Source organism: Scyliorhinus torazame, chromosome 18, assembly GCF_047496885.1.
Source record: "Scyliorhinus torazame isolate Kashiwa2021f chromosome 18, sScyTor2.1, whole genome shotgun sequence".
Taxonomy (NCBI): domain Eukaryota; kingdom Metazoa; phylum Chordata; class Chondrichthyes; order Carcharhiniformes; family Scyliorhinidae; genus Scyliorhinus; species Scyliorhinus torazame.
This window is the reverse complement of record NC_092724.1, coordinates 11620810-11647026: the sequence shown is the minus strand read 5'-3', so window position 1 is coordinate 11647026 and position 26217 is coordinate 11620810. Positions and strand designations below refer to the sequence as shown.

Below are 26217 nucleotides of genomic sequence, written 5' to 3'. Positions count from 1 at the left end.
TTTCTATGTCAATGGGTTCCAATCAGAAACTACATGAGGAGGCTTGATTTGAACACAGTCCAGATGAAGAGAAGTTGAACAACATATCTAACGGTCATTTGAAACTCAGGAGGAAGAATCATAGAAGAGAAAGTATTTTTTAATACATATTGAGTCCCCAATTATTTTTCTCCAATTAAGGGGCATTTTAGCGTGGCCAATCCACCGAACCTGCGCATCTTTGGGTTGTGGGGGTGAGACCTACTCAGACACGGGGAGAACATGGTCCTCAGCGCTGTAGGCAGCAGTGCTAACCACTGCACTACCGTGTCGCCCAGAAGAGAAAGTAAATTTCCTTTGGTACAGCTCCCCGCAATGCCCTCAGGATGTCCCAAAGCTATTTTACACCAAATACATTGTTCTTGTTATGTAAGGCTAAAAGGAACGACCAACCTGCACAAAGCAGGATCCCACAAACAGAAAATGAATGACTGACCAAATAATTGTTGTGATTTCACCACTGTTTAAAAAAGGAGGTAGGCATAAAGCGGGTAATTATAGGCCAGTGAGCTTAACTTCGGTAGTAGGGAAGATGCTGGAATCTATCATCAAGGAAGAAATAGCGAGGCATCTGGATGGAAATTGTCCCATTTGGCAGACGCAGCATGGGTTCATAAAGGGCAGGTCGTGCCTAACTAATTTAGTGGAATTTTTTGAGGACATTACCAGTGCGGTAGATAACGGGGAGCCAATGGATGTGGTATATCTGGATTTCCAGAAAGCCTTTGACAAGGTGCCACACTAAAGGCTGCTGCATAAGATAAAGATGCATGGCATTAAGGGGAAAGTAGTAGCATGGATAGAGGATTGGTTAATTAATAGAAAGCAAAGAGTGGGGATTATTGGGTGTTTCTCTGGTTGGCAATCGGTAGCTAGTGGTGTCCCTCAGGGATCAATGTTGGGCCCACAACTGTTCACAATTTACATAGATGATTTGGAGTTGGGGACCAAGGGCAATGTGTCCAAGTTTGCAGACGACACTAAGATAAGTGGTAAAGCAAAAAGTGCAGAGGATACTGGAAGTCTGCAGAGGGATTTGGATAGGCTAAGTGAATGGGCTAGGGTCTGGCAGATGGAATACAATGTTGACAAATGTGAGATTATCCATTTTGGTAGGAATAACAGCAAAAGGGATTATTATTTAAATGATAAAATATTAAAACATGCTGGTGTGCAGAGAGACCTGGGTGTGCTAGTGCATGAGTCGCAAAAAGTTGGTTTACAGGTGCAACAGGTGATTAAGAAGGCAAATGGAATTTTGTCCTTCATTGCTAGAGGGATGGAGTTTAAGACTAGGCAGGTTATGCTGCAATTGCATAAGGTGTTAGTGAGGCCACACCTGGAGTATTGTGTTCAGTTTTGGTCTCCTTACTTGAGAAAGGATGTACTGGCACTGGAGGGTGTGCAGAGGAGATTCACTAGGTTAATTCCAGAGCTGAAGGGGTTGGATTACGAGGAGAGGTTGAGTAGGCTGCGACTGTACTCATTGGAATTTAGAAGGATGAGGGGGGATCTTATAGAAACATATAAAATTATGAAGGGAATAGATTGGATAGATGCGGGCAGGTTGTTTCCACTGGCGGGTGAAAGCAGAACTTGGGGGCATAGCCTCAAAATAAGGGGAAGTAGATTTAGGACTGAGTTTAGGAGGAACTTCTTCACCCAAAGGGTTGTGAATCTATGGAATTCCTTGCCCAGTGAAGCAGTAGAGGCTCCTTTATTGAATGTTTTTAAGATAAAGACAGATAGTTCTTACGTTCATAGAACATACAGTGCAGAAGGAGGCCATTCAGCCCTTTGAGTCAGCACCGGCCCTTGAAAAGAGCACACTACTTAAGCCCACGCCTCCACCCTAACCCCGTAACCCCACCTAAGCTTTTGGACACTAAGGGACAATTAAGCATGGCCAATCCAGCTAACCTACACCTCTCTGGACTGTGGGAGGAAACCAGAGCACCCGGAGGAAACCCACGCATTCGCGGGGAGAAAATGCATACTCCACACAGACAGTCACCCGAGGCCGGAATTGAACCCGGGACCCTGGAGCTTGGAGACAGCAATGCTAACCGCTGTGCTACTGTGCCGCCCAAATAGATACAGCATTATGTATCTTTGAAGGAAGAATGTTGACCTGGACACCCAGAAAACTCCCTGTTTGTGTCCAAATGTTTTTTTTTGTGTATGATGACCAAAATGTCAAGCAAGACTTCACTTAAAATTTCAGCTGAAGGTTGAAATTCTCCTGCTGGTGTCACGGCAGCTCCAAAGTGCTTTCAGCAAGCAAAGAGTTAAACCTCCATCTTCCACATTATTTCCTCATCCAGAGCACTCTGTTTAAGATGAACATTGATTTTTATTCCATATTTTTGCCCAAGATGGCTACATATTGGTACTTTTAAAATTATCTATCACATGATTGCACCTCCTGGCATCTTTAATGGCAGAATATTACTTTTTCATCAGATGCATTAGTCAATTACTGCAAAGTGCACAGCCTCTTGCTGTTAAATGTTATAGGAACTTACACTTAACAGGATCCAGTATTCGAATTGGGAATTTGATATGCATTGATTGTATATTGTACTCCTAACTGTGCTGTTATTGGAATATATATTAAATAAGAGACATTGGTTTCCTGATGCTGATGAAAGAATATTGGTTTCTTCACACCGCAGGTGACTGTGGGAGACAAGGAGGTTAATCAATGGCAGAGTATTGGCAGCCATTTTGAGAACATCCTCCTTATCTGATGAGAGGACTGAAAGACAAACTTTCTTATCTGATGCATGATTACTTCTCAGAAACAACTCTCAGCACTTGATGCGGGAGTAACATTGAAATGTAGTGCGTGTCATGTTGAACATGCTTGCTAACAAAATTGGAGGGTGGCTTGGGATGTTGTGCTCTCTCTTTGTTCGCCGTGACAACGCACCGAGTCCCGACAGCAAGTTCTTCCAAATAAAAATATTGAGCGATGCAAAAGATTTCCACATTGTCCTCTTTGCTTCTTGTTCCTGCATTTGTATCTGTCCAAAACTGACGTCTTAAGGACAGAATGGTCAAACTGCGACTTGGGAGTGTCGTGGTAACTGGAACTGAAACGTGGACCTTGGGAAAAGCAGACATCCCAAAAAGTTGTGAAATGTGGCCCTGGAGAAGAATGGGGCGGGTCAATTGGAGGAAACAGAAGAGGAAAGATTGTTTTTTATTATAAATTTAGAGTGCCCAATTCCATTTTTTCCAATTAAGGGGGCATTTAGCATGGCCAATCCACCTACCCTGCACACCTTTGGGTTGTGGGGGGCGAAACCCACGCAAACAGGGGGAGAATGTGCAAACTCCACATGGAGCCGGGATCGAACCTGGGACCTCCAGCGCCGTGAGGCAGTAATGCTAACCACTGCGCCATTGTGCTGCACTGGAAGAGGAAAGATTGAATATCTTCAAGATCAGGCAATGTGGTTGGACTAGCCATCTTCTAACGGATGAGAGCTTTCTGAAGGAGGTGTCCGAAGTAGGATTAGAGGGATGTAGACCAAGAGGAGTAAGAGGTTGATGGTGTCAGACAACTTAAATTGAAAACGGGAGGCTCCCACAAGCACCTGATGAGGAAAGTACAAGGCCACGAGGAGGGAGGAAATGAGCAAAGGACCTACATTGGGCAGAACACTACTACTATTAATATCTAACCAAAACTGTTGGAATATTGGTTCTTTTTCATCTGCTCATTATCATAGTCATAAATGAACAAATTTTGGGCAGTCTCGATGTAATTTGTCCTCGGTGTGGCAGCTCATATCACAGAAATGCTCCATAGGGCAACCTCACACTTTGTAAGGATGGCCGGTGTGGGAAATTAAGGTTGCCTGATGCAATAGATTTTAGATTTATTGTCACGTGTACCGAGGCACAGTGAAAAGTATTATTCTGCATACAGTCCAGGCAGATCATTCCGTACATGAAAAACAAAGGACATACGATAAATACACAATGTAAATACATAGACATAGGGTGAAGCATACGGAGTATAGTGCTAACAACAGTAGAGAAGATGCGTAGAGAGATCAGTTTTGTCCATATAAGGATCATTCAGGAGTCTGGTGTCAGCGGGGAAGAAGCTGTTTTTGAATCTGTTTGTGCGTGTTCTCAGACTTTTGTATCTTCTGCCCGATGGAATAACACGGGTGGGAGGAGTCTTTGATAATGCTGACCACTTTCCCAAGCGGGAGGTGTAGACAGAGTCAATGGATGGGATGTGGGTTTGTGCGATGGACTGGGCTGTGTTCACGACTCTCTGTAGTTCCTTACTGTCTTGGGCCGAGCAGTTGCCATACCAGGCTGTGATACAGCCAGATAGGATGCTTTCATGCTGCATCTGTAAATGTTGGTAAGTCAATGTGGACATGGCGAATTTCCTTAGTTTCTTAGGGAAGTATAGGTGCTGTTGTGCTTTCTTGGCCGGAGCGTTGACATGGGTGGACCAGGACAGATTGGTGGAATAAAGAAGAGTGCTTCTCTGAGGTTTGCGTGTAGTTATATCACAGGGTAAATGAGCTTTACTCTGTTTCTCATGTCCGATCCCAGTGCCTGAAATTGGATATCACTCTTATCGTTCACCTCAAGGAGCTCAAAAATGACTATATTTCAAGGAGCTCAAAAATGACTATATATTTTTTTTAAGGCCCTCTCAAAGCTACAGGTAGTGTGGAAAGGAATTGGTGTGGGCCAGCATTTACGGGTTATTGTAATTAGTTGAATATATTTGAGGCAGAGGTGGATGGATTCTTGATAAGGGGGTGATACGTTACCGGGGATAGACAGGTTGCAGATTTGTGCCGTGATCTTTTTAAATGGTGGAGCAGGCTCGAGGGGCAGAATGGTCAACTCATACCCCCTGTTCGTACCTAAAATAGAGCCGGTACTTTGTTTTCTTGGGAGGTTTGTTTGCGGTAAGCTGTTTTTTTTATACAAAATATGAATTGTTTCGGGATCTGGGGAATGCTGGCAGACATATTTAATGCCCATCCCTCTTTGTCTTGAGGAGGTGGAGGGGAGCCTTAGACATAGACATAGAACATACAGTGCAGAAGGAGGCCATTTGGCCCATCGTGTCTGCACCGGCCCTTGGAAAGAGCACCCTACTTAAGCCTCCACCCTATCCCCGTAACCCAGTAACCCTACCTAACATTTCGACACGAAGGGCAATTTAGCATGGCCAATCTACCTAACCTGCACGTCTTTGGACTGTGGGAGGAAACCGGAGCACCCGGAGGAAACCCACGCAGACACGGGTAGAACGTGCAGACTCCGCACAGACAGTGACCCAGTGGGGAATCAAACCTGGGACCCTGGCGCTGTGAAGCCACAGTGCTAGCCACTTGTGCTACCGTGCTGCCCGGTACCTTCTTGTGCCATGGCAGTTCTTGTGCTTTTGATAGTTCCCACAACTATATGCAGCCAATGCCGGAATTGCAAATGGCAACACTGTTGAACACCTTGCCTACTTTGACAAGAAATGTCGCCTGCTGGCAGAAGAGTCAAGAACCAGCAGACAGAGATTTGAACTGACTGGAAAAGAATCAGAGGCATCATGTGGGAAAACCTTTTTACTGAGCAAGTGACTAACATCTGGAATGCACTGCCTGGGAGTGTGATGGAGGCAGATTGAATCATTATCATAGAATTATCAGTGCAGAAGGAGGCCATTCAGCCCATCGAGTCTGCACCGGCTCTTGGAAAGAGCACCCAAGGTCAACACCTCCACCCTATCCCCATAACCCACTAGCCCCACCCAACCCTAAGGGCAATTTTGGACACTAAGGGCAATTTATCATGGCCAATCCACCTAACCTGCACATCTTTGGACTGTGGGAGGAAACCGGAGCACCCAGAGGAAACCCACGCACACACGGGGAGAACGTGCAAATTCCACACAGACAGTGACCCAAGCCGGAATCGAACCTAGGACCCTGGAGCTGTGAAGCAATTGTGCTATCCACAATGCTACCGTGCTGCCCATGACATTCATAAGGAAACTGGGATAAGTACCTGATATTAGGGCGGCACGTGGCACAGTGGTTAGCACTGGGACTGCAGTGCTGAGGACCAGGGTTCGAATCCCGGCCCTGGGTCACTGTCCGTGTGAAGTTTGCACATTCTCCCCATGTCTGCGTGGATTTCACCTCCCCAAGCCAAGATGTGCAGGTTAGGTGGATTGGCCACACTAAATTGCCCCTCAATTGGAAAAAAAAAATTGGGTACCTCTAAAAAAAAATTTTTTTTAAGTACCTGATATTGGAATAAACAAGTGGATTTAGCTAGAATATAAGCAGCAGCTTAATGGGCCAAATGGTTTCTTTCCAAGCCATGACCGTTCTATAATTCGATAAATTGGCATATGAAAAATAAACACTTCTAAAAAGCATTCTTTGAGATTTGTTTTTTCCTCAAAGAATTCTCACGTCATCTTGTGCTGTGCTGCTCTGTGCAGTCCCCAACATAGAACCACCTGACCCGGGACGGGCATGCTACAGAGTAACCCCGCTGCACAGCTGGCCAGTGGCTTGCTTCGCCTATTCCCTTCAGTGGAGCTACAGAGAAGATGCACAAGACTGCTCCCCATTGATGATTTGGGCGCAGCCTTGCATCAAGGAGGCCTTCCCTGGCATTCTGCAGTGAGAAACCATTGTGCATGCCCAGGACCCTTCAAGCCGGCGCGAACAAGGCGAAAATGGGTCAGGAAATGGCGACTGGGTAGGAGGACTCGCATTTCTTCAGTGCCTTTCAAGACGTCAGGACATCCCAAAGCAGCTTTGCAGTAAACAGAGTACTTTTGAAGTGTTATAGCCACAAACTTGGATTTTAAAGATTGTGTAAGAAGAGGAGACTGAAAGAGGGAAGACGGCAATCAACTATAGATTGCTTCCAGCGAGTGCTTTTATTTGTGATTTGCTGCAAGTCAACAGACGAAAACCTGGTTCGAAGAAATAATGGTTTAAACGTTTCAGTAGCTTGTGGGAACCTTAAGTTACATATATTTGGATATATTAAAAGGCCTTGAATTTAATCCTATCCCCTGACCTATAATAGGCATTGAAGATGAAATATCCCCTTCTGAAGATTTACCCCCCCTTTTTTTTTAATCATTCAACTGTCACATCAGAGCAAATAACTGCACTCTCTCTCAAGGTGGTATGACACAAGTGTGACTTCCAGTTTTAGAAACACTGCTCATGAGCTCAGAGGATTAGAAAGGGTACACTTCAGTGACTGACATCTCCCATAACCCCCCACCTATCATGGCCTCGGAGTCCTTTCACAGACCCTGACAGCAGTTTCCTAATCAAAGAGGGATTATGTCCATTCAGGATGGGCCCTTCCCAGGGAGCGCCGGAGAAACTGCCATTGTCCCTTAATGAAAGGGAAAGCAACAGAGTGAGACACACTGGACCAATATAGTGGGAAATTACTGAAGAGAATTTTTTAAAAGAAGTCATGATTCCAGGTTTGCATAGTGCCATTTAGCAAGTTCTAAAGCGGTGATGAAAACTGGGAATACCTGAACTGAACTGCATGCCCCTCCCTCCCCACACCCCATCCCAGCCACCATCTCTCTCCTTGACCCGACCCCAGTGCACTGAAATCCTAATAACCGCACAACTCGTTTGTCACCAAGTGTTAGGATTCACGTGGATTAGGAGGAGCAAATGGGAGCCGCACACTGAACCTTTTAGGCTGGGTTGGGAAATAGGCTGGTCGCTGAGTTGGACTCTGCACTTATGCGAGAAGTATTTCTACGCCCCCCCAACACACTGCTGCTATGCGTCTTGGATAAGGGATGATGTCGAGGACACGGGTTAATCGAAAATCAAAGTGTTCTGCTTGGCCGAGAGATTGGGCTGGCAGAGTTAGATAAATACAGCAAATCAGAACATTTATTCCAGGGGCAGCATGGCGGTGCAGTGGTTAGCACTGGGACTGCGGCGCTGAGGACCCAGATACGAATCCCAGCCCTGGGTCACTGTCCATGTGAAGTTTGCATATTCTCCCTGTGTCTGCGTGGGTTTCGCCCCCACAACCCAAAGATGTGCAGGTTAGGTGGATTGGCCACACTAAATTGCCCCTCAATTGGAAAAAAAAATAATAATAATTGGGCACTCTAAATTTATATATAAAAAACAAAACGTTTCCCTCCACATAACACTTTGTTTTTCAAAAAGAAATGGCTGCGTGTACATGCCAGAGAAAGATGCACATGTGCAATAATTCAGGGTGCCTTTCAAAGTCTACATCAAGCCCTGGAATATAAGATACTGGGATTTTAGATTACAAAATGGATCCAGGAAAGGTTCCCGATACATCAGTATGGTGGACAGGCAACGTGACATGTTTAGAATAAACCTTTGAGGCAGTGCTACCAATGAGAGCTCCAGTACTTTATTTAAAAGAAAAGAAGGCTGTTCTCAACGTTCAAACCTCACGGAACTATAAGCAAACACTGGACAATGTACCGCAGTGCGGCGTTTCTGGTATTGGCTTGCTGCCACGAGACTTAAAACTTCCAATCCTACAGCGGCGAATTATAAATTCAATAGATCTGGTAATTAATGGACGAATAGCAGAAATGAATCCAATGCTTCCACACGTGGTTAAACAAAACCCAACTGGATTCACTCACGTCTTTCAGGGAAGGCTACCTATTTCGGCTTGCACTGTTTGATTGACTCTAAAGGCTAATAAGGCACTTTTCTTTTACATAACAACAAAAAAAATCACCCCGCCACCATCTCAGATCATAAATGCATCCATGACAGTGTTGCCCATCATCCCGACAACGATTATTTTTATTGAAATGAAGTGACGGGTAAAGAAAGGCAAACTATGAAGTTGAGTGGAGCCTGGTAACCCGTGACTAGTTTATAACCCACTGCAGCCTCAGCAGGGGCTCCGTCTGAAACCGATGGAGTGACTTGTGTTCAGTCTAGCTGCTGGGGAGGGGGGGCACGGTGGCACAGTGGTTAGCCCTGGGTCACTGTCCGTGTGGAGTTTGCACATTCTTCCCCGTGTCTGCGTGGGTCTATTGGGGCTGGTTTAGCACACTGGGCTAAATCGCTGGCTTTTAAAGCAGACCAACGCAGGCCAGCAGCGCGGGTTCAATTCCTGTACCAGCCTCCCCGAACAGGCGCCGGAATGTGGCAACTAGGGGCTTTTCACAGTAACTTCATTTGAAGCCTGCTTGTGACAATAAGCAATTTTCATTTCATTTTCATATTGGTTTATGAATGCTCCAATTTGTGAGTGTGTGTGTGTGTGTGTGTGTGAGTGTGTGTGTGTGTGTGTGTTTGTGTAGGTTGGTCAGTTTAAAGCTCAATTATGTAGTGGATGGAATTGAGCTCCAAGATCTATTGATCGGAACTGAATTCAATCTTGCCAAAGCCTTGTTCTCGAAGCAGTGCTTGTGTGTCGATGACATCAATCTACCATCCAATGCACGTGCTAAAGAGTGAGAGGTCGGGAGGAGGGGGGGAAATGAAAAAGCAACAGAGATTTGAAGCAGACTTTAAAAAAACACACACACACTTAAACAGACCAAGCTCAAATGCTTTTCCATCTGCACCTGCTTCAAAACCACCAGCACATGGCAGAGTGTGCTGTTTTATGCCTCAGCTTGATCAAGGAACCATTGGCACGATGCATTTGGAAAAAGCAGCCCAGCTGCAAGTTTGGCGCAATGCCCAATTAACAGCTGCTGCCTGAAGTGGCGTGTATCCTAACACACTGCTTCACCATAACACGACCTCTGCACCACAAGTCCCACAGATTGACTGCTGCTGAATGGACATGTACAAAATATATTAGAATCTCCACCAGACCGACTGGAGTCTATGGCACTGTTTCAAAACAAAAAACAACTGGACTATTAGTTGACTTGGACATAACATTCATGTTGCCGCCAATTAAGCTCGAGTTTTACACTGTAAATTTACACTTTAACATCGTGCTTCAGCAGCATTGCTGATAGATTTATGTGATCTCCTGGCATGCCTTCTGAACATTATTCCGCAAAGCACTTTGTCCATCTCTCCAAATCCTCTCTCACCATCAGCTGTGGCTCAGTTGGTAGCTTTTTCAGCTCCTGAATCAGAAGGTGGTGGGCTCAAGCCCCCCTCCAGAAGCTGAAGTGGATGATCTAAGCCAATACGCCCACTGAGGAAGCGCTGCACTGACGAAGTCGCTGTCTTTCAGGTCAGACTTTAAACCGAGGACCCGTCTGTCCTCTCAGCTGGTAGTTAAAGATGCTGCGGCAATTTGGTGAAGGCAAGCAGGCAAGTTCCCCTTGGCATCCTGGCAAATATTGATTTCCTCAACCAACTAATACAGATTATCCTATTCTTGTCACATTGCAGTTTGTGGGATTTTACTGGATGTAAAACATTTCCGAGATTATAGCTGTGACTACACAGTTGTAAAAATACTTTGTTGTAAAGTTCTTTGGGAGGCCTGGAGATTAACCACACATTAATTTCTGAAACTACTGCACCATGACAGGGCTTATTTACCATATTCATACCGACACAAAATCTAGGAAAATATAATCAGCCAAGCCGATGTGTTCAATTCATCAATTGTCACTGATAGACCTGGAACCACCGCAAATGCAGACAGCACTACCGTCAAACAGCTCAATATGCTTCCTCGGGGGCGTCACGGTGGCACAAGTGGTTAGCACTGCTGCCTCACGTCACTGAGGACCCGGGCTCGATCCCTGCCCCGGGTCACTGTCCGCGTGGAGTTTGCACATTCTCCCCCGTGTCTGCGTGGGTCTCACCCCCACAACATAAAGCTGTGTCGAGTAGGTGAATTGGCCACGCTAAAATTGCCCCTTAATTGGAAAAAACAATTCTTCCTCAGATTCAATCCAAGTTTGGAAGAGCAAAAATCATAATTCTGATGCTGGGTGTTCTGAACAGTTCAAGTGGACATCAGATCACAATGCTGACATTATTCAAATCTGCAGTGTAACAGGGATTTTAAAATAAATTTAGAGTACCCAATTATTTTTTTTCCTAATTAAGGGGCAATTTAGCATGGCCAATCCACCTACCCTGCACATTTTTGGGTTGTGGGGACGAAACCCACGCAGACACGGGGAGAATGTGCAAACTCCACACGGACAGTGACCCAGTGCCAGGATTGAACCCGGGCCCTCGGCGCCGTGAGGCAGCAGTGCTAACCACTGCGCCACTTTGCCGCCTTGCAACAGCTATTTTTGAAAATCATTTTTCACACAGAATTCATTCTACAGGTGCCATACAATCATAGAAACCCACAACCAGCCTCCCCGAACAGGCGCCGGAATGTGGCGACTAGGGACTTTTCACAGTAACTTCATTTGAAGCCTACTTGTGACAATAAGCGATTTTCAAAATCAACATTAACTCTCAGCTTGAAGGACAGCACAGTCTGGAGTAAACCAAGTTAATAAAATATTACTGATCCTGCCACCTCAAGAGCATTTATCACGCTGCTTTAGACGAGCGCGTTTGTTTCAAGTGGAGGAGGGAGGTCGCGGGTGCAAAGCCATCAACTGCCTCAAGACGCCCGGAGCACTGACCCACGAGAACAGCCTTGTTTCTCCCTGCAACAGCACAATAAACTGCTTGAATATTTCTCTGTCGACTGTCAAATTGTACACTGTGAAAAGGAAAGGAACTGTGCGAGGGATCATCAGTTATGAAGACAGACCTTTGCCAATTTGTAACACAAATAAATTCAGAATGATCACTGCAAAATACAGTATTGATCCAATACCCGATACCGGGGGAGCAAAGGGTGCCTAACAGATACTGATATCTGTGTCACATGCACTCTACGGCCATAGTGGCAATGACCTGGAGGTTGGGGGTCTTATTAATCACAGTATCACTTTACAGCATCAGATACTAAAATGTAAATCACATTATAACCAGTCTGTCTGTTCAGCCTCTATATTGAGAACTGTCCCACAGCAGGGGTGGAGAGGAGGTGTCCACTGCCCAGTGAAAGAGATTTTGTTTTTCAACGGGGACTTGGGCTTCGCTGGCTAGGCTAGCATTCTTATTGCCCATCTCTAATTGCCCCTCAGAAGGTGATGGTAAGCCAACTTCTTGAACCGCTGCAGTCCATGCGGTGTAGGTCCACCCACACTGCTGTTAGCATTTGACCCAACGACAGTGAAGGAACGCTGAGAAATGTCTGGTCAGGATGGTGTGTGTGACTTGCTGGGGAATTTGCAGGTGGTGGTGTAGAACATAGAACATTACAGCGCAGTACAAGCCCTTCGGCCCTCGATGTTGCGCCGACCTGTGAAACCACTCTAAAGCCCATCTACACTATTCCCTTATCATCCATATGTCTATCCAATGACCATTCGAATGCCCTTAGTGTTGGCGAGTCCATTATGTTGCAGGCAGGACATTCCACGCCCTTACTACTCTCTGAGTAAAGAACCTACCTCTGACATCTGTCCTATATCTATCTCCCCTCAATTTAAAGCTATGTCCCCTCGTGCTAGACATCACCATTGAAGGAAAAAGGCTCTCACTGTCCACCCTATCCAATCCTCTGATCATCTTGTATGCCTTAATTAAGTCACCTCTTAACCTTCTTCCTCTAACGAAAACAGCCTCAAGTCCCTCAGCCTTTCCTCATAAGATCTTCCCTCCATACCAGGCAACATTCTGGTAAATCTCCTCTGCACCCTTTCCAATGCTTCCACATCCTTCCTATAATGCGGCGACCAGAACTGCACGCAATACTCCAAATGCGGCCGCACCAGAGTTTTGGACAGCTGCAACATGACCTCATGGCTCCGAAACTCAATGTACCCGTGCATCTGCTGCCCCTATCCTTCTAGGTGGCAGAGGTCGCAAGTTTGAACAGTACTGTTGAAGGAGCCTTGGTGAATTGCTGCGATGCATCTTATAGATGGTACACACGGCCGCCAATGTGCGTCGATGGGGAGTAGATGCTGGAGGTGATGGACCATGTGCCAATCAAGCGGGCGGCTCTGTCCTGGATGGTGTCGAGCTTCTGGAGTGTTGTTGGAGCTGCATGTTCCCTCCTAGCGGAGGAGTCAATAACCAGGGGCATGGATTTAAGGGGGAAGGAGGTGTATAGGAGATGTGAGGAAAGGGCGTTTTCACCCAGAGGATGGTGGGAATCTGGAACTCACTCTGAAAGGGTGGGAGAGGCGGGAACCCTCACAACATTTAAGAAGTATTTGGTTGAGCACTTGAAATGCCAAGGGACATAAGGCTACAATCGAAGTACTGGAAAATGTGATCAGAGTCACTAGGGGCTTGATGGCTGGCACAGACACGATGGGCTGAAGGGCCCCTTACTGTGTTGTAAAAAGTCTATACCTCTCTATGGCCGTCCAGGTGTGCCCAAGAAATAGGATTATCACTATACAGAAACAAGCATTGCACCCAAACCAGCTGACTGAAACAAAATGCTAGAAATCTGGATTTCTATAAATTCTGTTGCGGTTACTGGAATTATTCTGTACTGGTGTGTGCATAAATATATACTGTAGAAAATCCAACACAGTTTAACAAGTGTTCTATTTAATCCACCATTAGAAATTGCTTACACATTCCCAACGCCAGTGACTGACATCCTGTGCTTTCCTGACCAGTGTTCTACAGCCCGGAATACTCTCTCCAAACGCAGAGTGATGGTAAAGTGAAGAAGAGTTATACTGGACTCGAAACATTAACTCTTGTTTCTCTCGGGGCAGCACGGTGGCGGAGTGGTTAGCACTGCTGCCTCACGGTGCCGAGGTCCCAGGTTCGATCCCGGCTCTGGGTCACTGTCCGTGTGGAGTTTGCCCATTCTCCCCATGTCCGCGTTGTTTTCGCCCCCACAACCCAAACGATGTGCAGGGCAGGTGGATTGGCCACGTTAAATTGCCCCTTAATTGGGGAAAAATTAATTGGGTGCTCTAAATTTTTTAAAATAATCTCTCTGCACAGATGCTGCCAGACCTGCTGATTGTTTTTCCAGAACTCTGTTTTTATTTCACGGTAGAGCCACAGTGTATGGGGTAGGAGGGTTACTGATTTTGTTTTTTTTAAACGTGCATCTCCACAGCAAAGGGGGCATCACCTTAAAATTAGAGCGAGGCCATTCAGAGGCAATGTCATGAGGCACTTAGTCACACAAATGGCAGCAAAACTCTGGAACTCGACCCTCCCAATAAGGCTGGGGGGGTCAACTGAAAATTTCAAAACTGAATGCATGGGCTTTGAAGATTATGGAGTCACGGTGGGTAGATGGAGTTAAGACGCCGGTTAACCGTGATCAAAGTGAATGACAGAAATGATAGAGGGGCAGAATGGTCTTCCCCTCCTAGATTATCATAGAATTTAGAGTGCAGAAGGAGGCCATTCAGCCCATCGAGTCTGCACCAGCTCTTGGAAAGAGCACCCTATCCCCATAACCCAGTAACCCCACCCAACATTAAGAGCAATTGTGGACACTAAGGGCAATTTAGCATGGCCAATCCACCTAACCTGTACATCTTTGGACTGTGGGAGGAAACCGGAGCACCCGGAGGAAACCCACGCAGACACGGGGAGGATGTGCAGATTCCGCACAGACAGTGACCCATGCCGGAATCGAACCTTGGACCCTGGAGCTGTGAAGCAATTGTGCTATCCACAATGCTACCGTGCTGCTGGCAGCTCTCCTACAGTGGACGCTGATATAGACAGATGCCTATTAAACGGGCAGCCAGTACACTTTACCGAAACCCCAGTGAGGAGGATCCCTGGTGCTGCTCTTTGAAGATTTCACACCCTCACTTATTACTCTCCTGCGAAGTGCTGCAGAAGGCAAAGCTGCCCGCTAAAATCAGCAAAGCTCCTAATATTCATTCTGCAGACGACTGATGCCATTAAGCCACACCAAGCAGAGCAACAAGTAAACCACTCCATCCCCTAACCTGCTAATCATGCCTTTCTTCTGTGCTCTTTTGAAACACAAAAAAATTGCAGCAGATCATTCACTCAGAGCCCTGCAGTTTGTACAGCAAATCACAGGGTGCCATCTGATTAGTTGTCTCTCACTGATAATTAAAGACCTTTTAATGGGCGCTTGGATCGAGATATTATAGTTAAACTTAAAGAATGTTATATAGTGGGGGTGGGGGTGAATGGGAAATGGCTTGGCAGATGGGAATTCTACGCTTGGGTGAGGTATGCATTAACCTGGAATGGCCAATTTAGTACTGATCAGAGCTTCAACATTTCCCTGACTGACCACATCAAGTTTCATTTTTATTACAGGGCGTTGGGGGATTTTTAAACCGGTGCTTCGCTCGGGCAAATACAACAATCCCGTTCTTTTCCTGCTCCCTGCTTTGAAAACCACAAATCAGAACGCCCCCCCCCCCCAACCCCCCGGCCTGCCACAACATCGAATGGGTCGCTTTTCCATATAAAAGCTACTGGCTCATTGTGACGGAAAAAGCACGGGATAGATAAAAAGTGCTGCTTTGGGAAATTGGCACATCTCTACTTTTCCATGCAGAGTGCAAAGCGAGTGGGCCGGGTAATGATTGGCAACTCCGTATTTTTACATCACCAGTTTCACAGCAGTTGGCACTGCTATTTCGCACCTGTGAAATTAACAATGACACGTGTGAGAAATCACACTCACAGACCCTCCCACATGTTAATGTTTCTGCCCAGAATACCGACGCCGCTGTGAGATCGAGGAAGACCAACATCCCCCCCCCACCCCCAACCCCTCCCCCGGTGCACTAACAGTCCCAGACGTGGATGGCCTATCACAGCAGGGGGCATTAACCGTTTTAAAATTACACCAATTTACATTTTTTATAACAGCACCGGACCCATTTTGCTATTCACTAGAAGTACGACAAATGTCCAATTAGGACATTAGCGAACAGTGGTTGGCACGACTGGCTCTCAGCGCCTGGGACCCAGGTTCAATTCCCTCCTCGGGTGACTGTGTGGAGTCTGCACGTTCTCCCCGTGTCTGGGTGGGTTTCTTCCGGGTGCTCCGGTTTCTCCCACAGTCCAAAGATTGGCAGATTAGGTGGATTGGCCATGATAAATTGCCACAAAAAGGATAGGTGGTATTATTGGGTTAGGGGATATGATGGGGAACGTGGGCTTAGGGAGGGTGCTCTTCCAGAGAATCGGTGCAGACAGGATGGGCCAAATGGCCTGCTTCTGCGCTGTGGTAGTGATTCTACGATCCTGCAATCATACAGCAACTTGCATTTATATTTCACATTTATCAAGTTGCCTCACAGGGCGGAACAAGGGACAAAGTGACACCAAGCTATAGGAGACATTGGGACAGGTGACCAAAAGCCTGGTCACAGAGGCAGGTTTTCAGGAGCAAGAAGGGTACAGGGAGAGAATTCCAGGTCTAAGGGTCTGGATGGCTGATGACAGTGGCCAATATTGGGGAGAAGGGTAATAATATGCGAGGGAATGCACGAGAAGTCTCTGAGGACAAAAGGGCTTGAGGAGGTAAGAAAGTTGAGGGAAGGGGCAAGACTGCGGAGGGAGGTGAAGATGAGAACTGCGAAACCAAGGTGCTGGTGGAACGAAGATCCTGAGCTCAGGAGAAATGGGTGAACGTGACTTGGTGTAGATTAGGACTGGGACCTCTGACTTCAGTATGAAGATGGAAGGTTGGCTGGGAGAGTGCTGGAATAGTTCAGTACAGAGGAAACAAAAGCAGGGATTAAGATTTCATCGGCAGATATAGAACATACAGTGCAGAAGGAGGCCATTCGGCCCATTGAGTCTGCACCGACCCACTTAAACCCATCTCCACATTTTGATGGTGGCGGTGATATTATGGACTAGATCTAAATTTTCAGCCCTGCCATCAAATGGATCGCTGAGGTTGTAAATAAACTGGTTCAGTCGGACACAATGGCCAGGAAGGAAATAGAATCGGTGGGTGAGAAAAAGAGGGCTCAGGGCAGTTTTGCACAGGTGATTTCATGTGTAAGAGACGGTGTAATATTATGTATAAGCTATGACTGTGGCACTGGTGAATTACAAATCTCCCACAAGTGAAAAAAATCCGGTAATACGCCACTAATGGATAAACAATGAGGAAAGGCTGAGGGACTTGAGGCTGTTTTCGTTAGAGAGAAGGTTAAGAGGTGATTTAATTGAGGCATATAAGATGATCAGAGGATTGGATAGGGTGGACAGTGAGAGCCTTTTTCCTCGGATGGTGATGTCTAGCACGAGGAGACATAGCTTTAAATTGAGGGGAGATAGATATAAGACAGATGTCAGAGGTAGGTTCTTTACTCAGAGAGTAGTAAGGGAGTGGAATGCCCTGCCTACAACAGTCGTGGACTCGCCAACACTAAGAGCATTCAAATGGTCATTGGATAGGCATATGGACGATAAGGGAATAGTGTAGATGGGCTTTAGAGTGGTTTCACAAGTCAGCGCAACATCGAGGGCCGAAGGGCCGGTACTGCACTGTAATGTTCTATGTAATACCAAAATGGAAATTCTCACTGAGGCGTTAAAAGTGTAGATAAGGAAATCCTGGGGGAGTTCTGTGTGGTTTGTTTTTTTGTTTTGATTACATTCTAGATTTTAAAAGATGAGTGTTTGAAGGGGAAAGGAACAGAACCAGCAATAGGAATACTAATCCTAATTAGAAACAGAAATTATTAATTTCTTCAAAAGTAAAATACATGTCAGCAATGTTTCTGAATCTACTCGGGATTAACCAGCCATTAAGTCTTTAATGAGAGACCAGAGTCAGTGTTTAGCGGGGAGCACACGTGCTAATGGACCCCTCAGCAAAGACTACGTGGCACGATAATGCTTATTTGTGAAGTATTAACTATTGAAAGCATTTTCTGTGGGACTGTGATCTTTGATGTTCGCAATGTGTGTATGGTAATGGAACGCAAGATGTCTTAAACTGGACCTCACTCACTCTCATCCTCGCTCTGTCTCTCACCTTTTCTCAACAAAGGCCAGACAAAGTCTTTAGTATGCACACTGCTGCATGAAATAACCATCTTTTATCCTTCCCCGCAACCCCCCCCCTCAAACTGGTAGTAGCAACAGACCGTACTTTAACGTGAATTTAGCTAAAATCACCAATCTTTAAAATGTATAATGGTGTACCTGACAAAGCTGTTAATAGATGCGAAACCGTCTATCCCACACCACTCCCACCCGTGGTCCTCCCATAGGTTATGTTACCTGACGCCATGGCAATAAGCCTCAGGTCTGGGCACCCGGTTCGAGGAAGAAAACAATGGCCTTGGCAGGATGTGTAACACAGAATTCACCAGAATGATACTGGGGATTAGAGAGTTAAACCGCGAGGAGAGGTTGCATAACTTGCTGTGTATTCCCCTGTACAGAGGAGGCTTGGGGTTGGCGGGGGAGAGGTCTTTAAAAGGATGAGAAGGTTTCAATGGGGTAGATGGAGAGAAAGTGTTTATTCTTATGGGAGTATCCGGAATAAGAGTGAATAGGAGTTTTTAAAAAATCAGGAAGCACTTTTTCACTCCAAGGGTGGCAGATACCTGAAACCCACCCCCCCCCCCAAAAAAATCTATGGGTTGCGATTCAGTTGAAGCTTTCAAAATGGAGATCGATAGGTTTTTGCTAGGCATGGAGCATACAGATCAACCATGATCTAACTGAACGACGGTATTGAATAACCCACTGCTCCCCGCATGCTCCATTTAAAACAAATGATCTATGCAGTAAATATACATTACAGGTGGACGTAGTTACACTATGCACATGCAAGGTAAGGATTTGAGTTATGGATTATTTCTGTTCGGTATTATCAATACACTTTGTACGAATCTGAATCATATAGACTCTCAGCTGATGCAAGTCCCCAATTTAATCACAGTAAATTATCAGTCCCATTTTATATGTGACTTGTGTATCAAGCTGAAGTATTGCATGTAATGAGATCCCACTGTAACCCGGCTAATTGAAGAGACCAGTATATGTTTATTATTATAATTAGGATCCAATCAGTGGATTTTGTGTTCCAGTTTGAGAGGCCCTGCCGTATGCTTTAGGTGAGATGTCTGAGGCACAGCAACATGTTTTAAAGGTCATCAGTCAGCCTAGCCTCCTGCTTTCCGACTAAAGAAAATAAATAGATTACCGGACATATAAAAGGGAAAACTTAAAAAGTAGCAGTCTGTGTTTAAACAGTTCTGATAATCATGCGGCCTTACCTTGTAAATGCTAGGTTGTTGGTTTACGCAGTGGAGGTCCCCTGGTACACTATTAGCCACAACAAATAACATTTCAAAAGAACTTGTTAAGAGCAGCTCCTATATAATTTCCTTAAAATTATGTTCAGTGGCCCATAGGCCCCCGGGAAAGGGGGAAAAAGACCTGAATGCATTTTTATTGTGGGGCTAGTGGCTTTTTATTGTGGGAGCAACACCCCTGACAGTGGAGCTTCCAGCAAAATGTGTCTCTATTGTTCACTGGCAAGATTGTTTAAGTAGCATCAGAAAAAAACAGGAAAGCCAAGTGTTGTTTTAAAAATGGGACAATCTTGGAATTATGAGTATCTTAATCAAGAATAAAATGGGAGGGGGGGGGAAGAGATAAATAATCCTACATCATACTGGGCTTAGAACGATGCAAAATGTGAATGGCGATATGCTTATTTAATTTCAGTTCTACACTGTTGGCAAAAAATGTGTGTGTGCGAGATTTACAGGATGTCACTCTCTCTCACACCCCAGGTCCACCTCACAGTGCGGTGGGAAGCCATAGGACCACTGTAGTATCATCAAAATCCCTGTTCCATGTAAACGAACCTGTTATTATGGAACTCATGTATAAATTAACCAGGTCCGGGCTGCTTCATTAAAAACTCCCATTACCACTGTCTGTGAGCAAGGCTATCAATTTTATAGGAACAATTTATTATAATAATGTGTGTAACAGCGTGCCGCATCTAGCAGAGTAATTTGCATTGTAAATTCAAATTAGTCCGTGGAACATTGAGCGCTACCGGTTACTGACTGTCCGGGTTGTTATTAGCCAGACACATTTGTAATTTGGTATTAATATAAATTACTCACGTATTTTTTTTCTTAATTGCAGCATATATACAGAATCAGAAGGGTGATATTGGGCGGATGGAGGGATTTACGCAGATATTGGGAGACCTGTAGTACTTTCTCTTCAAAGTTAATTAAGCATAAAGCTGGATCAATACATATTTCCTTAACCAGTCTTTGGGAGCGCTTGGCTCATGTTTTAAGTTAACTCCCAGCTGCTAAAGTTGGAATGGCTGCAGAACACTGGGTGAATCGTTGATTTTACACTTGGCATTAGAAATGCTGTCATCAACGAGTTAATGAGCAAAAAAAAGATGCCGTTCTATCGAGAAACGGCCAAAAAAAGATTAGACCGTTGAAGCCTTTCAAGGAATGTTAAAATGATCGGCCCGACTGTGAAATTCAGGACGAGGTGAATGATTAGATGTAGGCCAGGTCCACAGACTGTGCTGTGGTTGATATGAAACCCGTTTCCTGAAAGTTAGCGTACGGGGATGAACAGGAGCCCCGGGTTGGACACGGGGCTCGCTGTCCAGCTCAACATGTCCTTGTCAGTCAAGAGAGCTCACATCATATTAGCACAGTGCAAGTGTTAAACTCTCTCCTCCTCGCCCAGATTTGAAATCAGGCTAAATTGCTGCTTTCAGCTTTGGGAATCCACACTTGCCAAAGCGTGGAATGGGTCCGTAATCTCAAAAGAAACACACACACAAAAGTTTGCAAACAACACAAACACCGGCAACCTCCAACTTTTTATATATTTTAAGGGCAGAGGAATCAAGCTAAACTCAAAAAGAGAACGACTGATTTAGCCTAGAGCCGGCAGCCTTGTTTCTCACGTTGATATCGTGAGAGAGAGAGACACACACACAGAGCACGGGCTGTCGAAGAGTGTCAATATTATTCACAGCCCGGGAATCAATCCGAAACAATGCAATTACAGCATCTTTAAATGCTTCAGCAGGGAGTAAGTCATCCCGCCTTTCCTTAGAGCAGTTTTTAGCCACACTAATGTGTCTTGCTGGGCTGCCTTGGGTGCAAAATATGACCGCTTAATAAACTAAACCGCTTGCCAGCTGACACATTTAAACTGTTGCTGGCCGATTTCAACCCGAGAGCTGGGTCGGGCGCTTTTGAAGGTGAATATATATTGGCAGGTGGCTTTGGTGTGAAATCTCAGCAATAGGCACGGTTCCTGGGCACAGCACATTAACCCCCCCCCCCCCCAAAACCCCAGCACCTGTTTCTTTCTGGATTATTTTAACAATCTATTTCTCTCTTCTTAAAAAAAACAGCTTCGGCAAATCTCAGCGGAGATTGAAACTGCGTTTACCATGATAGAGACCGCTCAGAATGTCCATTCACCACCTCTCCAGTTGCTTGCTTCTTCCATCTCCCTCAAATGATATACTGGCCTAGAAAAGTTCGCAGGTTGGGTGAAAGCGAATGTCTGTGAGGCTCTGGAAAGTTCGCCCCAGTCTAAAATTACACCCGGTGCCCATTATATCAAACACAAGAGCAGAGCGCACACAGAATTTCAATTTCTCCCCTGGAATGACTCATTCCAGGGTAGAAAGAGAAGTTCCCACCTGCCTGTCCCTGTGTACAGCTCACTGTGTGTGTGTGTGCGCGCAATGGCCCCAAGACAGAATACGCCTCTCTCAATCTCCCCTCGCCCTCTGCCAAGCTGGGGACTGGGCAAGGAACAGCAGATTCAGTGAAGAACGGGTTATTCGATGACACAGATTTCGGGGGGAAAGAAACATCTTTTCCAAGGTCTAAACGCGCCCCATTTAAAGAGGAGAGTGCTGTGTGGGATTATAGCGTCCAGAGGACGAATACACGGCGGGAATAAAAAACTTTAAACGATAAAATAAGGGAGCTTTAGCCTTCTTTTTGTTGTTGTTGCTCCAGATTGATGAAACTGGCGGTCTCCAGCTAGGTGAGGGAGTAGGTTATGCAGGCAAACCGAGTCCCAAAGACAAGGGCATCGATCCCGATTGTAAGTGTGTTTGTTGAAAAGATTCCTCGGAATTCCAATAGCAAACACAAGGGTTTAGATACTGCGATCTCAGTCACTGCAGTATCTGTTCAGATCAGCCGCGTTTTACGTGTCACTCACTGTAATTTCCCCCCTTCACACACACACACAACGGCTACGTCTTTTGCAAACTGATCTCTTGTCCAGCGGCCACACACCTTCACTTTAATACAGATGGGAGTTTCTTTTTTTTGGGGGGGGGGGTTAAAAAAAAAAACAAAGAGCGCACAGCAAGTAGCCCGTTCGCTGCCCGCCTTTGCCTCTCGGACAGATTTGCAAGTTTGATGTTTTAAAAGGCGAGAAGGGAGCGAAAGCGCAGTTCTCCTCTGGGCAGCAGTTTCAGAGATCCTGAAATGAACGGGTCCAGAAATCCGCGCACAACCCACTCGGGTCAAGGCGCTCACTATCTAAATCTTTGTATTTTTTTAGTAAGGTGCAGCAACTTAGAAGCCGAACCGTCAATTAACTTGCAAGGGACCGCAGTAATACAAATTAACTTTTGGACGATTGTTTAGATGGGGGGAAAGATGCAAATCAATGGGGGGGAACGGCGATTAGTGAGTTTGCTGAGAATCAATGTTAAAAAAAAATGAACTAGATGGTGCAAACTCTTTTTGCACTCCCCACACACATACCCCCACTCCTCGTCCCCAAGCACGCATCACTGAAGCACAAATGCTCCCCCCCCAATTCCACCTCTGTGGATGTGCAAATTGCATTACCTGGGGTTGGTGCTATTCCAGTACACGGCGTAGCGGTCAGCAACTACTTTCCCAGAATCTTCCGTCCACACGCAAACCCAAAGGGCCAGGAAGAGCAGCACAGCCAGCTCCACGTTCATCATCGCCGCCGAATCCGTCCAGCTTCCTTCACACACACTCAGACACAGGGCTCTGGGTGCAGATCAAAGCCTCCCCAGCCGCCCGCCTCCATGCGGTGCCTGAGCCACAACTTTCAACACAAGTGGTGGAGCAGCTCTCCCTCCCTCCCTCTCTTTTCTTTATAAAAAAAAGAAGAGTGAATCCAACCCCTAATACACTTGCGCAACCTAGCCTGCTTGGAGAGGGAGGCGTGTGGAAGTGAAGCAAGAGGAGGGAGGGAGGCAGGAGGAGGGAGGGCGGCGCCTGCTGGCTGGCCGCGCTGCTGGGAATTATGAATGAAAGCCTCCTCGGCCAATGGTCAGCCGCGCCGGGTCCCGGGGCCTGCGGCTGACCAATCAGAGCCCCGCGGAGGGAGGGGGCGGGGCACAGGCTGATGACCGTCGACCAATCGGCGAATGGCGGATGACGTCACAATGGGAGCTGGCTGAATGGATACACTGCTCCCCTGTTACAATCTCACCCACATTCTACATACCACTCTCACCCCCTCCAGTTGCAAGCACCCCCACCTTCAAAGTAATGGCATCGTAAATCTGCAAACGTTGTTTTTTTTGTTTACGACAACCCCGTCTCCCCTTCAATCACACGTAACAAATTAGAAACTCACATTCAAATACTCTAGAGTTTATGCTAACTTGAAACTTGATTCTTTGCCGCGGTCCTCCTTGGAATTCCACGGTGCTATTCGTGGAATTGTGTTTTTAGCCTTTGTTTGTTTTTCTCTTCTGGGGGCAGTGTCAATGCGCGCATGAATTCTGACAGGGGATTTTGTCTTTCCACCCGCTTCCGAAGCAGCGCCTCTCACAGAATATCAGAAAAAGCCCACTTACAAATTTGCAACAAACACCGCACAGGCGACTGAGAGGATCAACCTCTTTCTGCACACGTGCAATGCTGAATAGTGTGAAGAATATCAAAAAGGGGTAGGAGGTAAGAGTATGTCTTCATTCAGGGGATTGTTGGGCCGATTTTAAAATTGTTTTTCAAAAAGCAGCATTAATCAAAAAGGTAACCTCGTGCCCTTGTGCCAGTTAATTCAATGATTCTTCCCTCTTGCACATGCACCCAACTGCAGTAAGACTGCACCTCAAAATGAATGTATGTTATACCTGAGGGCCTCCACTATTTCAATGCCCTCCTGGCTGTCTACCCACCCTGTAAACCTCAGCTGACTCAAAACGCTACAGCTGGTTTCCTAACTCGCATCAAGTCCCTCGCATCAACCACCGCCCCTGTACTCGCTCCCAGTTTGACAATGCCTTGATTCAAACATTTTTATCCTTATTTTCAAATCTCTCCGTGGCAATTGCCCCCCCCCCCCCCCATCCTTTAGCCCTACAGCCTTCTGTGATCTCTGTCCTCCTGCAATCCTGACCTCTCGTGCATCCCAGTTTTAATCGGTTCGCCATTGTTGACCATGTCATCAGCTGTCTGGTCACCTCACTGATTCTCTCCCCTCTTAATATGTTCCTTATAATCTACCCCTCTGACCCAGCCTTTTGTCAACTGTCTTAATTGTAGCTCGGCGTCAATTTAATTTTTGGATTTCACCCTGGTGAAGGGTCTTGGCAGATTTTACTGTGCAAAAGGTGATATTTTGAAAAATGTGGTTATTGTTCTGACCAACTTCTTGAAACATTATTTTTTCTCTCTCTCGCCAAATGTTGCCTGGCCTGCTGATTACTTCCAGCATTATCAGTTCCTATTTCAGACCTCCAGGATCTGCAATACTTTGCTTTTGGTTGAGGATGCAGCCAAGCTATAGAGTGTAGAGGTTCGTTACGAGAACCTGAACATCTCAAACCAGCCTGTCTTCACACTGAGCACAGTATAATTACAGTCTATGAGTAAGTTAGACACAAATAGTACAGGGAACGGTTAACAGGTTGTAACTAAAATAATTTTGAGAGCAAGAAATTGAAAATACAACATTAATGATATTTTAAGTGGATTAATATCTTCCTAATATGGACCTTGGACATAAACCAGTTTAGCCAAATCATCTATAAAATCATAATTACCAATTATGGTATTACTAATTTATCCGCAGGTTCATAAATATAGAATGGTCAATGAAAGCAGAGTACTGTAACATGTGGTTCATGGCAATTAAACGTACTCTCACTATGAATCTTTCCTAATTTATATAGGAACATCAATAGTGTGCAGCGGAGAATATTAAATTGCATCCCAATGTTGTGTTGAGTGTGGTAACATTTATATCATCTGCTGTATCCTTAAACAGCCAGTTTTAGTTGAACTACTAATTGTCTCATTTAATCAACCAAATGACTTGGGCTAGTTTTTTTTGCAGTGCCGTACATGGAAATATGAACTTGCATCTATATTTTTCCAAGCAAGGAAGTTCTTAAAGGGGTGCTCTGCAGATGGACCGTGGCTTTATATGTGCATCGGCCATTGAAGGTGGCAGTACCGGTGGAGAGAGCAGTTAATAAACCATATAGTATTCTGAGCTATAGGGGCACAGAGTACATGTGCAAGGAAGTTATGCTGAATTTATGCAAGACTAGTTAGAACTCAGCTGGAATATTGTGCACAGTTCTGGGCGCCACTCTATAGGAAGGATATGAATACATTGGAGAGAGCGCAGAAGAGGTTTACAAGAATGGCACCAGGGATGAGAAACTTCAGCTATGAGGATAGATTGGAGCACTTGGGACTGTTGTCCTTGGAGCGAAGAAGGCTAAGGAGAGATTTGATAGCGATGTTCAAAATCATGAGAGGGCTGGACAGAGTAGACGGGGAGAAACTGTTCCCGCTTGTAAAAGGATCAAGAACAAGAGGGCACAGATTTAAAGTGAATTGCAAAAGAAGCAAATGTGGTGGGAGAAAAATCTTTTTCACAGAACAAGTGGTTGGGGTCTGGAATGCACTGCCTGGTGGAGGCATATTCAATCAAAGCACTCATGAGGGCATTAGATGATTATTTGAATAGAAACAATGTGCAGCGGTACGGGGGAAAAGACAGGAGAACGGCACTAAGTCATGATGCTCATTTGGAGGGCAGCACGGTGGCGCTGTGGGTTAGCCCTGCTGCCTCACGGCGCCAAGGTCCCAGTTCGATCCCAGCTCTGGGTCACTGTCCGTGTGGAGTTTGCACATTCTCCCCGTGTTTGCGTGGG

General features: G+C 45.7%; 1 protein-coding gene across 3 annotated transcripts in view; it reads right to left on the bottom strand.

Moving 5' to 3' along the window:
- LOC140394946 (ephrin-A5-like) overlaps positions 1–23276 on the bottom strand; it is a 426055-nt gene extending 402779 nt beyond the window's left edge. For 2 of the 3 annotated variants that reach the window (XM_072482161.1, XM_072482162.1), the window contains exon 1: positions 22916–23276. In XM_072482161.1, coding sequence (XP_072338262.1) covers positions 22916–23037 — 122 coding nt within the window. In that variant the 5' untranslated portion in view covers positions 23038–23276. The remainder of the gene's footprint in view (positions 1–22915) is intronic. The other variant, XM_072482163.1, reaches the window with a different exon arrangement.
- Between the last annotated feature and the right edge of the window lie 2941 nt (positions 23277–26217).